Source organism: Rana temporaria, chromosome 3, assembly GCF_905171775.1.
Source record: "Rana temporaria chromosome 3, aRanTem1.1, whole genome shotgun sequence".
Classification (NCBI taxonomy): domain Eukaryota; kingdom Metazoa; phylum Chordata; class Amphibia; order Anura; family Ranidae; genus Rana; species Rana temporaria.
Window position 1 is genome coordinate 386,220,953 of NC_053491.1, and position 17,054 is coordinate 386,238,006.

Genomic DNA, 17,054 nt, shown 5'->3' on the forward strand with positions numbered 1-17,054 from the left:
TGGCGTCTACCGCTGAGAGAGGACCTGCTGTCACAAGGTCCCATACTGCATCCTGCTTTACAGTCGCTGGCTTAACGGCATGGCTATTGAAAGCCAGGTACTAAGAGATCGGGGCCTGTCAGGTTCTGTGATTCCTACCATGAAGAAGGCTAGGAAGTTATCCTCTAGGACAGTGGTTCTCAACCTTGCTAGTGCCATGACCCCTTGATAACATTTCCCATGTTGTGGGGACCCCTAACGGTAACATTTTTGTAGCGTGAGTTGTCAGGCAAGACAAGTAATTTGCGCCCCTAACCCATGGACATTTAGTCCCTTCCACTCGTACAGTATTAAAACCACTTATGGTACATTTTAGGATGTACCACTTTGTTCTCCTTTGTTTAACTTTTACCTCTCTATCCGCTGCAAAAGGGTTGGGAAAGCGGTGTGGGCTTCAGGAACAGCCCAGGATTCGGTGACCCCTGGCAAATTGTTATTCGACCCCCAGGTTAAGAACCACTGCTCTAGGAGGATTTATTATCCCACTTGGAGAGCTTACTAAGCCCTTTGCGAGGAAATTAAGTGGAATCCTCGGACTCATATAGTGTCCAGAGTCCTGCTGTTCTTACAGCGCAGGGTGGACCAAAAAGCTTGCTTAAGCACGATTAAGGGGCAGATATCTGCCCTGGCTGTTTTTCTTTCAGCGACCCCTGGCGACTCGCCCTAGTGAGAACATTTGTACAGGGGGTTCGGCATGTGGCACCTCCGGTCCGTCCTCCACTACCTCCGTGGGGATTTGAATAGCAGACGCACCTTGGCGTCTACCGCTACGAGAGGTCCTGCTGTCGCAAGGTCCCATAGGTCATCCTGCCTTACATTCAATGGCTTTAACGCCATGACATCTAGGTGCCTCAGAACCACTGTTTGAGAACATTAGGGAAGTTCTCTTGTTGACCCTTTCTCAGAAAGTGGTCCTTTTGCTGGCTGTTAGGTCAGTTAAGACGGGTTCTGAGCTGGCAGCCTTGTCATGAAAGGCTCCTTATTGATCTCTCGCAAGGATAAGGTGGTGCTGCATCCGCAACCTTTTTTCTTCCTAAGGTCATTTCGACCTTCCATTTCAAGGAAGACATTGTACTGTCCTCATCCGTTGAATCCTAAGGAGACGACGTGGCATCCCTTGGACGTTGTCCGAGCTCCAAGAATATACTTGTCTGTTACGGCTCCGTTCCGGAGTTCAAACTCACTGTTTGTTTCGGTGGCTGGTCCCAAGAAGGCCAGCGGTCTCATCGGCCACCATTTCGAGGTGGACCTGACCAGATCCTGATCAGGCTACGCCATAAACGGTCGGGCGACTCCCTCTCACGATGCATTCGACTAGGGCAATGGTGCCTCTTGGGGTTTCTGACATCTAGTGTCTGTTTCCCAGGTGTGTAAGGCGGCGACCTGGTCGCCCGGTCATACTTTCACTAAACTTTACAAGTTGATGTGAGTGCATCTTCGGATGCTTCTTCGGCCGCAAAGTTTTGCAGGCGGCTGTTTAGAGTTACAACTTTTCAGTTGAGGAGCTCTGTTTTGGGGTGAAGTTTATTTTTATGCTGTTCCCACCCCTCATTTTGACACTGCTTTGGGACATCCCACTATGTCAAGATTAAGGCTGTGTCCATCCATGAACGAAAGAGAAAATTGGATTTTATGTTCACCGTAAAATCTTTCTCTGAGTTCATGGATAAACACAGCACCCACCCCTCTTTGTCTGTACTGCTTGCTACAAACTGAATTGTTTGGTGCAGGCTGAGGGGATATAGTCAGTGGGACTGCACCCTGGGTGGGGCGGTTCTGCTTTTGAAGTTAACACTTCTGCCTAGTCACTCCTAAAGATAGGTAGGTTAATCCCACTATATCAAGATTAAGGCTGTGTCATCCATGAACTCAAAGAAAGATTTTACGGTGAGCATAAAATCCTATTTTTTCATGATGTTCATTTTAAATGAATGATGTCTATTTTAGAGTTAACCTTTATGGTACCCAGAAAGGGACACACATTTGAAAAAAAAAAAAAAAGATTTTTGTTTAATCATAGATTTAAAGGGTAATTCCACCTTTACACTTAATGTAAAGCTGAATTTCCAATACCGTTTCTATTCCTTTGGACCTGCTGCACTTGTCTAATGTGCTAAGAATTGCCACCCATCCAAACACGTTTAAACTGTACACAGACCTGCATACTGCTGGCAATGACCATATAACAGTGCTAAGAGTCGCTTCTTCTATGACCGAAGAAGAAAATCTCAATGACTGCTAGCCATTTCCGGGATTATGCTGCTACGCAGCCTCAGGAGTTGTGTACAAAGTACAATTGTATGGATCAGTGCACCCGTAGTCATGGTGGGAAATAATTCTTGGCACAGCAGATAAATACAGTTGACTGGAGGAAGTGTTGTAAATTCACCTTTTACCCTTTAAATGTTTTTACTGTGGGACCCGTTGGCATATACAGGAGCTCTCAAAACATTTCTGTTGAAGTAGAAATCAGCGCAAGCCCCTACCCTTCATTTTTTGGAAAGCCTTGATTAACGCTGTAGTTCTGGTCTACAAGGCTACTTGCTTGTCTTATGGCTGCACCAAAAAGATGCAACAAAGTTTGGGACCTGTGGGTCAGTTCGGGCACCACAGTTGTTACCTCCCCTGGCGTGACAGCCCCTTCATTAGTTTAATAGTGTTTTAGTGGGAAAGGGTGTGACCTACTTTTTCTTTTTGGTTTTAACTGTTGGTGTCTTGTGTATGGGGGATATTTTCTTCCATGTGATGGAAGCAAGACGATCCTGATCACTCCTCAGACAACAGTACTGAGCAAAGGTTGATTGTATGCCTTTTTGGTTACCTCCCCTTACCCTTTGGTGCTGAGCATTTGTTGTATTCTAATTAGAGGAGCTCCAGGCTCCCCCCCCCCCCCCCCCAAAAAAAGAAATTGAGTCATCAGCTACAAATTCTGTAGCTGCTGACTTTTAATATTAATGCATTGTTTTTGTGGCGTGAATTGACCCTAAGGGAAACCGGCATTAAAAGAGAAAAAGAAAAGGGCGCACCAGCCTTGTGCGTTATCCTTTGGGTATATTTTTATAAATAGTAGATAAAAGGAAGACTACTCACAAATGTAGGTAGATGGCTCACAATGTAAATGGTCTTCAAATTGCAGCAATTGGTCTAGGACAGATGAACTCCAGATGGTCACGGAGGAGATATCAGGGGCCACTGCCGGCTGACGTGTTTCGAAGGGTAACTTTTTTCCTTTCTGCCCTGCAGTGTTGCCTCCTTTTGAAAACAGATGAACAACTGTTTGATAATCATAAACTGACCAGTTAGTTATCGATATGGATGGATATCGTCTGACAAGCAAGGATACAAAAAGTGATCAGAGTGTGCTGACAATACTGGTAGACAGAGATCAGTACCATGCCGGCACAGCAATGTGATTGCACAAAGAGCTAATGTATACACAAAAACAGGCCTCATCTAATCGAAGTGTGGAGTGAGAGGAAGAAAGGGATCTGATAACCACAATAGATCTGATGACCACAAAATGTCTCACAAGCAATGAACAGTGGCACATAACGCCAGCAAAAATAGTCAGCCTTACCAATTGATGGCTTCTAGGTCCATGGCACCATATGTGGGATCTCCTCCCATATCGATAGAGTCCCTCATGGCCCGTTCCTGCGTCTGGAACACACATTGCCATGTTTGCGTTCCAAACTATAGGAAGTGCTGACCTGACGTCACTTCCTGTGCGTGAGCCGTCGCTCATTAGTGACGTCGGCGACAACAAAAGACCCCCCCCCCCCCCCCCCTCATATTTTGTCAACTGGGGTTAGCTTCTAAGCTTCAAGAAGGTGTATGTGAACGTCCGTTTCACCAGTATCTATTTTAGCTTCATGTGACATCTATTGTCCTTTTTTTTTCTCCTCTATTGGTCGACCGTTCTACAGCAAAATGGCAGCGGTCTATTGTCGCTACCCAATTTTTTTATATATGTAGTGATCTGTAAATAATTGATGCGTCTTTTTTTTTTTTTTTTTTTTTTCCCTTCTTTTTTTTTTTTTTTTTTAAATGTTTGATATTTTTTTTTTTTTTTATAATTTTACGTTTTCAGATAAGCAAGCCTGAAAAAAGTCACTTGACACTCTTCAAAGATGATATGGAGTGATAAAATGTCTCAATGGCCATAAGTATGTGAACACTCTTCCAAATTATGGGGTTCATGAGTTTCCAGTGAAGGGGACAGTTAATGCTATAGCATATTAAAACATTTTTAGACCATTGTGCCTTGTGGCAACATTTTGGAGAAGGCCGTTCTGTTTAAACAGGACTTGATCACAAATTCGGCTCCATAACATGGTTTGACCAGTCTTGTGTGGGGAAACTCGAGTGGCTTGCACAGACAACTTCACCAACCCTATTGAATACTTTTTGGATGAGTTGGAATGCCAACCATGAGCCAATCAATATCAGTACCCCTAAATGGTATTTTTTTTCCATAGGCCCAAATTCCTACAAACACTCCAAAATCTTGTTGAAGGCCTTCCCTTGAGCGTAGAAGCTGTTTAGCCAAAGGGAGTGCTAGCTTTATTAATGGCCATGGTTTTAGAATGAAATGTAAAAACAAAAAAAACTGAAAGGGTGGTGGTCAGGTGTCCACAGACTTATGGTCACATAGTGTGTTAACCCTTCAAACAAATGAATACAACACACAGAAGAAGATAAATAGTAAAGTGTTTTTTTTTTTTTTTTTTTTTCATAGGACTTAATTCGGGACCAGGGACTTCAGCGGAGTGAAGGAGGTAAGTGAGCTTTCTTCTCCAAAGTAGATGTATCCTAGACACAACACAAATGACCTCCCTACATACCTTTTCATAAGACCTTCTCAAGTAGAAATTATTTTGAAGGACCTCTTAAGATGGATGTTTTACTAAAAAAAAAAAAAAAAAAAAAAATTAAATTTGTTCACCGTGGCATTTGGCCAATAGAAAACCTTTTTTTTCTAGACTTAACATAAGCCAGTGAAATAGAGCTAAAATGGGTTTCCCCACAGTGGGTTGGACTTCTCATATCCCTGTTTCTTTTAACATTAAAAAGGTAATATTTCCCATATGTCTTATTTTTTTTTTATTTAATCCATTCTAACAAGTTTTATATCAGTTTTTCTAACCTACATACACACCTTTCTGATTTCACTTTTTGTTCATTATTACAATTGTTTAGGCCTTAAAACGTGTAACACCCTCTTCAATGTTCAGTATCCATTTTCTTTAAATTCTGTATTTTTCTACATTTTATTCTTCAACTCCCAGTCTATCCCTAATACTTCCTTCTTTACATGATAAAAATAATGTGAATTTAATGTCTGTATACTGGAATCATTTTGCTAATTATGTCTTAATTCTGCCCTCCTGCTCAAACTTTTTCCCCCTCCTTTTTTTTTTATTTTTTCTCCCCACTGCTACATTTTAATCCCCCTTTTTTCTACTACTTTTTTTTATTTACATTTTTTTTAACCTCCTTCATCCCCATTCCTTTTATTTATTTATTTTCCTCCCTTTTTTGCTTTTCTTTACGCCTGTGTTTCTCCCGCAGCCCCTCAGGTCCAGTCGACCCGCTGCCTTCGGAAATACCACAATCGGAACCCCAGCCCACTCCTCCATACACTCCCCAGTGAAATAGTCTTTGATTTTGAGTCTGACCCCGTTTACAGAGGTAGTTGGGCTGTTTATTTTACCTAACCCCTCACCTTAAAGTGATTCTGTAACCAGGCTTTAGACAATCCAGGTATTTACGTATTAGCAAGCAGTACATCAGCTTTAAAACAGTTTAAAAGTTCTGTTGACCTCCTGTACCTGTAGTAACTGTGGAGCAATCAATCATCCCATATCTTTACAGAAGAATAACTGAGAAGCCATTCTCTCCGCAGCCCACCCTGCCCAAAGTGAATGCTCCATTTGTTTACATGTTGGAGATTGGAAGGCTGCTGAGCTGCTGCTTGGATTGCAGAGCAGGGGGAGCTGAGCTGCTTAGTCACTGCTGGAAAGGAGCTGAGCTGAGCTTTTAAACTTTTGTTGGAAGGGAGAACAGGGATAGCTGAGCTACTGCTAGGAAGGAGGAAAATGGTGGCCTGAGCTGCTGAGTCACTGCTAGCAGGGGACAGCAGGATAAGCTGAGCTGCTGAGTCATTGCTGGCAAGAGGGAGCAGGGTGAGCTCAGCTGCTGTGTCCCTTCTGGCAAGGGGAAGGAGGGTGAGCAGAGCTGTGAAGAGCTGACTTAAACACATTTACCTTATCTGAGGATGAATTGGTCCATAGTGCCTGCAGCTGCAGAGGTAAGTAATTGTTCTAAAGCTCTTTTACGGCTTGATAAGAAGCAAATGCTTCAATGTCAATAGCCTGGCCACAAGATCACTTTAAACTTCTTGAATTCAAAACCCCATTAAACTGTCTCTTCCACTGCTTGCACCGCTTGTACAAGTGTGCAACACAGACACTGCTTAGTTTTTTGTTTTGTTTTTCTTGAGTAGTTATAGTATATTAACTGATACTTTGCATTTTTTGAAGTTTGTGCTGACCATTGAGTCGCCTTCAGTGTATGTGCATGAAAGCTTACACCTACTTGGTCTAACTTTTCTGAAAAAATTATATATTTTGTCACCTCTCTTACCACTAAGCTTGTTATAATATCTCTCCACGTGTGTGTTTTTGCTGTGCATGCTAGAAAGGATGTATTTGGGGTGTCTATTAGAAGTAGTTTTTTATTTATACATGTGTGGTGTGATGTGATATGATATGTGATTTTTCATTTACCCTTTTCTTTAGTCTATAAAGAAAAAAAAAAAAAGTATAGCACTTTAACTCTTTTTAATGGCTTATTCCACCCAAAACTATTTCAGGCTTTTTCGAGATGTTGAAAAAACTTGAACCACCTTGACAGTCCCTTCTATCTATTTGCTACCATCACTGCTACTTTTGTTATCCAATATTTTAAAATAAAGTGAGAGCAAAAACTAGCTCTTCCTTCCTCAGAGTGGAAGAAACTTATCACAAACACAATGGGCCGGATTCAGGTATAATTGCTTTTTTTTTTTTACAGAGGCGCAGGGCAACGTTTTTGCCCTGCGCCCCCGCAATTTTTTTGCGCTGCCCTCGATTCACGGAGCAGAAGCCCGGCGCAAGAGCGCGCAATTTAAATGATCCCGTAGGGGGCGGGAATCATTTAAATTAGGCGCGTTCCCGCGCCGATCGTAGAGCGCATGCTCCGTCGGGAAACTTTCCCGACGTGCATTGCGGCAAATGACGTCGCAAGGACGTCATTTGCTTCAAAGTCCAGCGCCAGCGCCATTCACGATTCACTTACGCAAACTACGTAAAATTCAAATTTCGCGACGCGGGAACGACGGGTATACGTAACATGGGCTGCCCCTGCTAATAGCAGGGGCAGCCTTGCGCGAAAACCGCCGTACGTAAACAACGTAAATTGCGTACGCAGGGCTCGCGCAACATTGTGAATCGGTGTTAGTATGCAATTTGCATACTATACGCTAAGCACAACGGGAACGCCACCTAACAGCCATCGCAAGAATGCAGCCTAAGATATGCGGGCATAAGAGCCTTATGCCGCGCAGATCTTAGGCTGCAGTCGGCGTAACAAGGTTCCTGAATCAGGAGCACTCGTTACGCCGGGGCAAGTAAGCAATTGCGCTGTGTAACCTATGGTTACACAGGCGCAATTGCTTCTTGAATCCACCCCATTGTATGTTGGCAGGTTAACTTTAAACCACCACACACTTTAACCAAATCAAAATATCAATGTTGGATGGACAAATTTATTAAAGTGACTTGTCTCCAAACTCAACCTGAAACTCAAAATGTTCTCTGAAGAGTATATGCTTGCCTCTCCTGTTACCAACGCTGCCACACACCTCTTATTTGAAGAGGGCTCTAAATACACTACAACACATAAAATGACAGGGATCAGAGGGAGAACCAGGAGACGGACACTTCCGAGAACTCCAGTTTCTGAAGAATATAGCTTCAGTAGTGTTCAGCAGCACGGGGAGCAGGAGGGGTATGTGTAAAAAAAAATTCTTTTTCCTTTTTGTAGAAAAACTTGATTTGCAGGCTTTATTTGCTGAGTTTCTTTAAATATATGTTTAAAACTATATATATATATATATATATATATATATATATATATATATATATATATATATATATATATATATATATATATATATATTTTTTTTTTTTCTTGTTCTTACTGTTGAACAGTAATGCATTTCAATCTGGACTGATTGCTCCCTTTGCCCTGCAATAGTCAGATGTATGCCTTTTTTCATGTTGCTTCTAAATGAGTCGTAAGGCGCGTACAAGATTGCAATTGAACATCACCCTTGTGAGTCAGCGCTGACCTCTTCAAGTGTTATTACAAGTTAGTTTAGCTTAGTGTGGCTTTAAAGTAAAAGTATAGGCATTTTCATTTTGGATAGCGCAAGGAGGGGTTATAACCCCTGTCACTTTATTTATTTATTTATTTTTTCCTGATCCGTGTCCCATTTCGTAGATTTCACTTCCTGTCACATAATCAAACAGGAAGTGAGAGGAAATCCCAGAAAATTTAAGGACATTCCTTGTGGACCCCCAAATCACCAGAACTAGTGTCGCCATCGGAAGATTTCCTCTCTATTGCTTCTCTGGGGACAACCCAACATTTGGGATTTTCTTTTACTTCCACTTTCAATGATGATGGTAAATGGGACAAATAGAGAAGGGAAAACTTCCTAACGGGGGCACAAACAATAAAAAGTGACAGGATTTCTAATCCATCTCCACTCTATCTAAAACTTAAAAAAAAAAATTAGCCTTAAGCTTTTTATTCTTTAAGCATTCTTCTTTTTCAACACAAAGCTGATATTGGAAAACAACATTCTTCAATTTAATTTTTTTTTTGTGGTTGTTGAAAAAGAACAGAGTAGACAGAACAATGTAGCTTGCAGAGGATTTACAGTAGAGTAAAGCCTGCTATCTACCAATTAGAGTAGAACTTCAAACAGACAGAAAGTACATCATATCAATTTGAATTGTAGTTGCATGAGCAGAATGTTGCAGTCTGAATAAAAAAGGTTTCAAGCAATAAAGATTGGTACCAATGTAAACAAACATTGGAATTACAGTTCTATAATTTACCAAGCATGCATAATAGTAGTATAGGCTGTTAAGGGGAACAGATCATTTATCTACCCTGTGGACTGTTTGGTACTAAACAGGTGGTGCTAGGCTGGGGTCAATAAGCCATCCGCACAATATATCCTTTCAGATTTGAGCACTACCCCTGTGGGGGCAGGTTAACGTGTAGAATAGTGATCACTATATCTATCCAAAGGTGTGTGTGTTTGGGAAGGAGGTTGCAAGTACTATACAAGTGTTTTCCTGCCTAGGTACAGGGTTTTGTTTGCTGCATCTTTCAGATAATGATCATTACATGGATACTCCAAAATTTACAGAAGGACCAGTCTTTGAAAACTCAGAAGAACATTTGTAGTTGGAATGCCCAATTATATCGGATACCACCTACTAGTATCCAACCAGTCTTTGGTATTTCCAGAACATGTGAATGAGGTTCCCTTTTCCCAAAGTATACCTAAGGCACAATGCGTAATCTCATTGTGGAAAGCGGAACATTCTTGAGGGACTCGATATACTCTATGCAGCAAACCACCAACCCCATCACCCTCCAGCCCCCCAAGGGGATTGCACCTCACCCTGCTGTTTGCTGGTTGGTCTGACACTTACCCAATCAGTGTGGGCGGGTGGCAGGCAGTGTGTTGCAGCAGCTCTGTGTTGTCCTCCTCCATGGCAGCTTCCAGCTGCTCCCCTCTTCCTAGGCGTCCAATGGGATCGCTTGTCCTTTCAGCCAATCGGGTGATCGGTGTCAAAACCTGCTTCCTAATTGGCCAGGAGGAGTATCAGTGTTGCAACAGCAAATAATTATTTGCTGTTGCAACACACCTGGGTGGGATCAGAGCGCGCTCTGTTACTCTAGCCCACCCTATATTGAAGCCTATTAGAGCCTCTGGCTCTAATTGGTGCTTCACAAAAAAACAGCCTACATTGGAATCCATGCGTCTGTGTCCTGAAAGGGACCAGGTGCATGGATGGGTGGCGCCCATGCACCCTTAATGGATGGGCTGCCCCTGTTTGGGAGGTTAAGAGTTGGGGGGCCTCCATTAGCTTGATAAGTGTATGGTCAGAGTCCGAGGTCTCTGTCTTCAGGGGGTTAGTTTAGGGAACATGAGTGTCTAAAGAATGAACACCTTTCCATAATTTTCTGCAAGGATATTTCCTGTAGAGGATACAATAGTGCCATTGACAGTTGATGGTCTATATAGTTTGCGGTAGTTTGAGAGGCTGAACAACATATAACCTGTTCAGTCTCGCTCCTTTTCCAAATTTTTTACATTTGCCCTCAAGTCCAGCCCCAGTTGTTGGGAGGAGTGTTGTTTTAAAGACCTCTCTCCTAAAAAGGCTTTCAAAGTATTCCATATGTTGGGTTGACTGCATGTTGCAGTCAGACCATTAATATACCAGGGATTTCATTTTCTGGAGTAAACAGTCATAAAGGACTGGGCATCCACATTTTCCGTTCCATACAGAGCTTTCGGAGATTTTTACTAACAGTGGGGAATGGTCAGTCAAGCCCCTAGGTGTATTTGTTAAATGGTAAACTGTAGCAAGAAAAACCTTATTACCCAATGCTAAATCTACTCTAAAGAGCATTTAGTGGGAGTGGGAACATCCGGTATACTTGGGTGATAACAAATATCAGTCAGGCCCAGTTCTCTCACCAGTAATGGCAGTAAAGTAAGTGGTCATTCTCAAAGTGGTACCAAATCTGTGTGAATAGGTCCATTAAATGATCAAGGTTTTCAAGGACAGTCCTAGGTGGATCCTGGTAAATACAGAAATGGTCATGGTGAAGTCCTTGGAGGAGAGAGCTTGACCTGGAAGTTAACAGCAAGCCACAAGAACAGTGTAATAGTGGAGAACAAAAAAATGGCAGATTACACTTTTTTCAGGCTGGCTTTTAATTGCAATCTATTTTTTTTTTTTTTTTTTTTTTTTTTTTTTTTGGGTTTTCTTTTCTTCAATTACTCAGATTTGTTTTCTGGTTTGGCAGGTACCACACCAGGGCTATCGGCGACCCCTCCAGCCTCTCTCCCTGGATCCCTCACTAATGTGAAGGCTCTCCAGAAATCCCCAGGGCAACAAAGAGAACGCAAATCTTCCTCGTCCTCCACTGAAGACAGGAGTAGGGTGGTGAGTATCAAGTGCACATGTCGCCTGCATATTGTGGTGGAAAACATCTAGTTAGCATAGGCAATATATGGTCTTAAAGTTAAATCGGAATTGGTGTTATCCCTATACAAGGCAGCACACTGTTGTTTGTCCCCACCCCTTACAAAATGCTTCTGTAAGAGTCACTTTAACATAATAGTCGACTTATTTCTTAGAGGCCACTGCTGTTTAACAGAGCCCTGAGGTAGGGTGAAGTGTATAAATGCACTATATGGCCAAAAATATAAAGTGGACACTGAGATCAGGTGCACAAAGCCAGCTCCATAAAGATATGGCCTACACAGTCCTGACGGCAAACCCTGCTGAACATCTTTAAGATTTGAATGCACCAGAATTTTTCATCCAAATCCGTACCTGACCTCACAAATGCTCTCTTGCTCATTGGGAACAAATTTCCACATATGTACTCAAAAATCTTATGGAAAGCCTTCCCCCGAAGAGTGGAGACTGATATATCTGCGAAGGGGGAGCCAACTCCGTATTTATGCCCATGGTTAGGGATTAGAATGTTGAATATTATTAATACCTAATATTCTCGTATCTCAAGGGTGTTTCTGGATGAATAGTATTGTTAGTCAGATTGACTTAAAAACAAAGTGTGCGTTTGTCTCACAGTTGGCATCATAAATGCAATGTAAAAAGTCTTAACGGTTTAGTGTAGGTAAAAATATATTTTGTCCCGTCTGTCCGTGTCAGAAGAAACAAGAAATTACATTCTTGGACTGCTGAGAGAAATCAGCTGTTTCATTTGTCAGTGGGTTTTCATGTAAATATGTCAATGTGTGTCTGTCTAAACCTACAATATCGAAGCGTTGGCTTTATATGTTGCGTCATAACCTTACAAAAACGTAGAACCTTGTATGACACACATTAATTTCTGCTAACTTCAGCAATATTGAAGAAAGGGGGGAATAAAGAAATGGACTTTGTAGGCACTTATTTATAAAAATACAAAAATTAATTTAATAGTACATAGAAAATAGATACAAATCCAAAAAATAAATTAATATTGAAAACACAGTATGGGGTATTGAGAATCAAAAGTAGTGGGCCGTGCTGAGTGATTCTGTTGGTGTGAAACTCTGAAGGCCTTCAATTTGCACGTTGGTCCACTCTTTGTTCAACCCTTGAGTGTGGAGCTGAGCTGCAGTTACAATCGCTGCTGCAGCGGCCAGGAAATCTAGGTCCTTTAGCACTCTTTACACACTGATTGGCTCCGGTAACGCTGCTGTTGTATGTCTTTGTTCTACTCCAGCAGCCTTAAGTGTTTACAATCTTTTCCAGTACCAGTGGTCCCCCCTAGGTTAATCCAGGATTGGTCCGACGGGTGCCATTGGTGCTTGCCGTGTGGGAACCCATACTCGTGTTCTGACCCGGCTGGGTCATTCAGGAGGTGGACTCCTCCGCAGGGCGGTGCCTCTGTACATAATGCTCCTCATTTGAACTATTAACCATTTTATATGTTCCAAGCTCCCGATGAAGCGGAATTAATCCGTGAAACTAGTAGAGCACTTCCTGGAACATTATACACGGTTTAAGGGTTGAACAAAGAGTGGACCAACGTGCAAATTGAAGGCCTTCAGAGTTTCACACCAACAGAATCACTCAGCACGGCCCACTACTTTTGATTCTCAATACCCCATACTGTGTTTTCAATATTAATTTATTTTTTGGATTTGTATCTATTTTCTATGTACTATTAAATTAATTTTTGTATTTTTATAAATAAGTGCCTACAAAGTCCATTTCTTTATTCCCCCCTTTCTTCAATACAATCAGGATGTGGCACTATGTTATTTAAGGATGTTTGATTGCCATCCAAGGGCAAATGCAATCAATTTTTCAAACTTCAGCAATATGTCTGTAAAAGAGGAGGTACTAACTCGGATATGGAGATATATATATCGATAGATAGATAGATACTTTGATTGACAAGCCCACATGTAACATATATATATATACTTGTAGTAATGTGCGGATTATGTAATTGAACACCTATTACCAACTTTAACTACATTAAGTAAATACTAATATCATTGACTGAGACCCAACTTAACAGTATTTAAACAAATATGTATTATTCCTCCAAATACATAAATGCTGGTCTATTCTGGACCTCCCTTGACATTCTATACCAGATACCTTCTATGTCATTCTTAAACTAGATACACAAAAACTTCTAGCATATTATTGACTGTTTCAGATAAAGATCTATTTTACTGAACATTTGATCAAGGTCATTCACACTGGTATTTTATTATCTATAATTATAAAACCAAATATATTTTGCAAGCTTGCCATGAATATAACACCTATAAGTACCATTATGAATTTGGAATAATATTCTAACGGATGTCCAACAAGCTCACATGGCAAAATCGGTAGTTTACCAGGGAGTGCCCAGTCAATTCCCCCCCCCCAAAACTTATTAGCTATCTAATACGGCTCTGATGGTCTATCACTAATCAGATCACACAGGTGCTGATGAGGGGCAACATTTTGCCAATCGGTGGCTCTGCCTCAACCCAGATTCCACTTAGCTGCCAATGGCCCATTTTCTCTTCCCCTCCCCTAACGCCCCCACCCACTCTGGCTATGCTCCGATGTTTCTTGCTGTAAAGATCATGTATCGTATATCGTTTTTGGCAGGTATTTACCTATTTGGTAGGCAGAGGAGAATTGCCTTAGAGAAATAGGATTAGGTCCACTTTGAAACTGCCCGTGCATGCTACATAATTGACAGGTTTTCAATGCTGTCCTCTTTGCAGAAAACACTTGGACGCCGAGATTCCAGTGATGATTGGGAAATTCCAGATGGACAAATCACAGTCGGACAGAGAATAGGATCTGGATCCTTTGGAACAGTGTATAAGGGAAAGTGGCATGGTACTGGCTTGTTTCAATTTCTCCAAAGGTCCTCCAAAAGCCCTTAAAGAGGTTGTAAAGGTTTGTTTTTTATTTTCTAAAAAGGTTCCTTTATGCTAGTGTATTGTTGGTTCACTTACCTTTTCCTTCGATTTCCCTTTGAAATGTATTTTTTTCTTTGTTTTAAATTTCTCACTTCCTGTTCCTCCTCGGTAAGCTTTTCCCCATCATCTGAGCCGTTCTGGCCGGGGGTTAGTCAGCCAGAACAGCTTACTGAGGAGAAATAGGAAGTGAGAAATTCAAATAAAGAAAACAAAGAAATACAAAATTTAGAAGGGAAATGGAAGGAAAAGGTAAGTGAACCAACAATGCACTAGCTTAAAGGAACACATTTAGAAAATAAACAAACCTTTACAACCCCTTTAAAGGAAAACTCTAATAAGAAATATCCAAAATCAAGAAGAGCCAGGTTCATTTTAAGGGTTACAGTAGGCATGCGACTGTCTTCCCACATGACCTTGTTGGCGCTTGATGATTGGCTGCTAAAAACACGAAGCACTGTCAGATTGGAGAAGTTGTTTGAGCTGGCATTCAAGTAAATCTCTAATTTTCCTTTGCATAGGCAAATCATAGGTTCCCTCTAAAACCCTGACACATAGCTCACTTGAAATCACTTTTTATAGCCATGTGTCAGATATAATAAATCAAATCAAATTGGCTTGAATTTACATTTTCTTTTTATTAAATGGTTTTCCTTTTCTGTCCAGTTATTTGTAGTTGTCACAGAAAATGTTGCCTTGCTGATTCAGCTCTTCTGTCTGCGTTGTTTCAGGAGATGTAGCTGTGAAAATGTTGAATGTAACTGCACCAACTCCTCAGCAACTACAAGCCTTTAAAAATGAAGTAGGCGTGCTCAGGTAAGTCTTAAAGTCTATTCTACCCCCCTTATTTATCAAGCTTAAGATGCTGTTTAGAGGGACTTGTGTGGTGGACTTTTATGTTTTAAGTTTTTAAATGAGTAAACACTGTTTTATGCATTTATTTTTTATTTTTATGTGTGTAATCTTTGTTTTCTGTATACACATTTACCACACAATAAAAGATCCCCCCAGAGCACTATGTCAGTTTTTAAAGTCACATCAGTAGCTGCCTGCTTTAAGGATGTCTGTCTGAGCGTTTCAATAAGGTATAATGGAAAAAGGAAAGGTAATGGGACTTTACCCAAGGCATGTCATTGCCATATATACAGTGAGGAAAATAAGTATTTGAACACCCTGCTATTTTGCAAGTTCTCCCACTTGGAAATCATGGAGGGGTCTGAAATTGTCATCGTAGGTGCATGTCCACTGTGAGACATAATCAAAAAAAAAAATTCCAGAAATCACAATTTATGATTTAACTATTTATTTGTATGATACAGCTGCAAATAAGTATTTGAACACCTGTCTATCAGCTAGAATTCTGACCCTCAAAGACCTGTTAGTCTGCCTTTAAGGGCTCTTTCACACGTCCGTTCCGTTCGTCCGTTTTTTGGACGTCTGTTAACGGACCGCAATGCTTCCCTATGGGTTAACGTCCGTTAGCGGATGAGCATCCGCTAACGTCCATTAGCATCCGTCTGCGTTAAGTTCCGTTTTTTTGGACGGAAGAAAACCCTATTTTTCTTCCGTCAAAAAAACGGAACGGACGAAAATCGGATGATCCGTTTACCATCCGATAACGCCGTGTGCGGCGTTTGGTATGAATCCTGAGGGTGAAGTCCCCGCCGGATTTTAAATAAAAATCCGGCATGGGATCCCCCCCTCGGGAGCATACCGGGCCCTTAAGTCTGGTATGGGTTGCAAGGAGACCCCCCCCACGCCGAAAAAACAGCGTGGGGGGTCCCCCTACAATCCATACCAGACCCGTATCCAAAGCACGCTACCCGGCCGGCCAGGAAAGGAGTGGGGACGAGCGAGCGCCCCCCCCCCTCCTGAGCCGTACCGGGCTGCATGCCCTCAACATGGGGGGGGGTTGGGTGCTCTGGGGCAGGGGGGCGCACTGCGTCCCCCCCCACCCCAGAGCACCCTGTCCCCATGTTGATGAGGACAGGGCCCCTTCCTGACAACCCTGGCCGTTGGTTGTCGGGGTATGCGGGCGGGAGGCTTATCGGAATCTGGGAAGCCCCCTTTAATAAGGGGGCCCCTAGATACCAGCCCCCCACCCTAAGTGAATGGATATGGGGTACATCGTACCCCTACCCATTCACCTGGAGGCAAAAAGTTAATAAACACGACGCAAGGGTTTTTAAAATAATTTATTAGTCTGGTCCGGAGGCCCCCCCCCCCCTGTCTTCTTTATTAGCTCTTTCACCAGGGGGGGGCTTCTTCTTTGACGTCTTCGGGTGGGGGCCGCTCTTCTTCGCCGCCGTCTGGTTCTCTTCCACCACCGGGGGGGGTCGCTTTTATAAAAGCGCCCCCCCCCCCCGCGGGTTTCCTCCGACGTCTTCGGCGGGGGGTGGTGTGCTTCTTCTTCCGCTATCCGGGGGTCTTCTATGTTTGCCGCTCTCCGCTGTTGACTCGGCGCACCCCGGTTCTTCCTCCCGCTGTCCGGTGCCTTCTCCTTTAGCGCTGAACGTCCCCACTTTCCTGGCCGGCCGGGTAGCATGCTTTGGATACGGGTCTGGTATGGATTGTAGGGGGACCCCCCACGCCGTTTTTTCGGCGTAGGGGGGGGGTCTCCTTACAACCCATACCAGACCTAAGGGCCCGGTATGCTCCTGAGGGGGGAACCCATGCCGGATTTTTATTTAAAATCCGGCGGGGACTTTCCCCT

At 42.5% G+C, this 17,054-nt stretch overlaps 1 protein-coding gene across 4 annotated transcripts in view; it reads left to right on the forward strand.

The window, feature by feature from the left end:
• Positions 1-17,054, forward strand: part of BRAF (B-Raf proto-oncogene, serine/threonine kinase) — a 178,710-nt gene that overhangs the window by 82,413 nt on the left and 79,243 nt on the right. For 2 of the 4 annotated variants that reach the window (XM_040345717.1, XM_040345720.1), the window contains exons 9-13: positions 4,778-4,817; positions 5,611-5,730; positions 11,197-11,336; positions 14,144-14,261; positions 15,073-15,157. In XM_040345717.1, the coding sequence (XP_040201651.1) occupies positions 4,778-4,817; positions 5,611-5,730; positions 11,197-11,336; positions 14,144-14,261; positions 15,073-15,157 (503 nt within the window). The remainder of the gene's footprint in view (positions 1-4,777; positions 4,818-5,610; positions 5,731-11,196; positions 11,337-14,143; positions 14,262-15,072; positions 15,158-17,054) is intronic. The other 2 variants (XM_040345719.1, XM_040345718.1) reach the window with 1 other exon arrangement.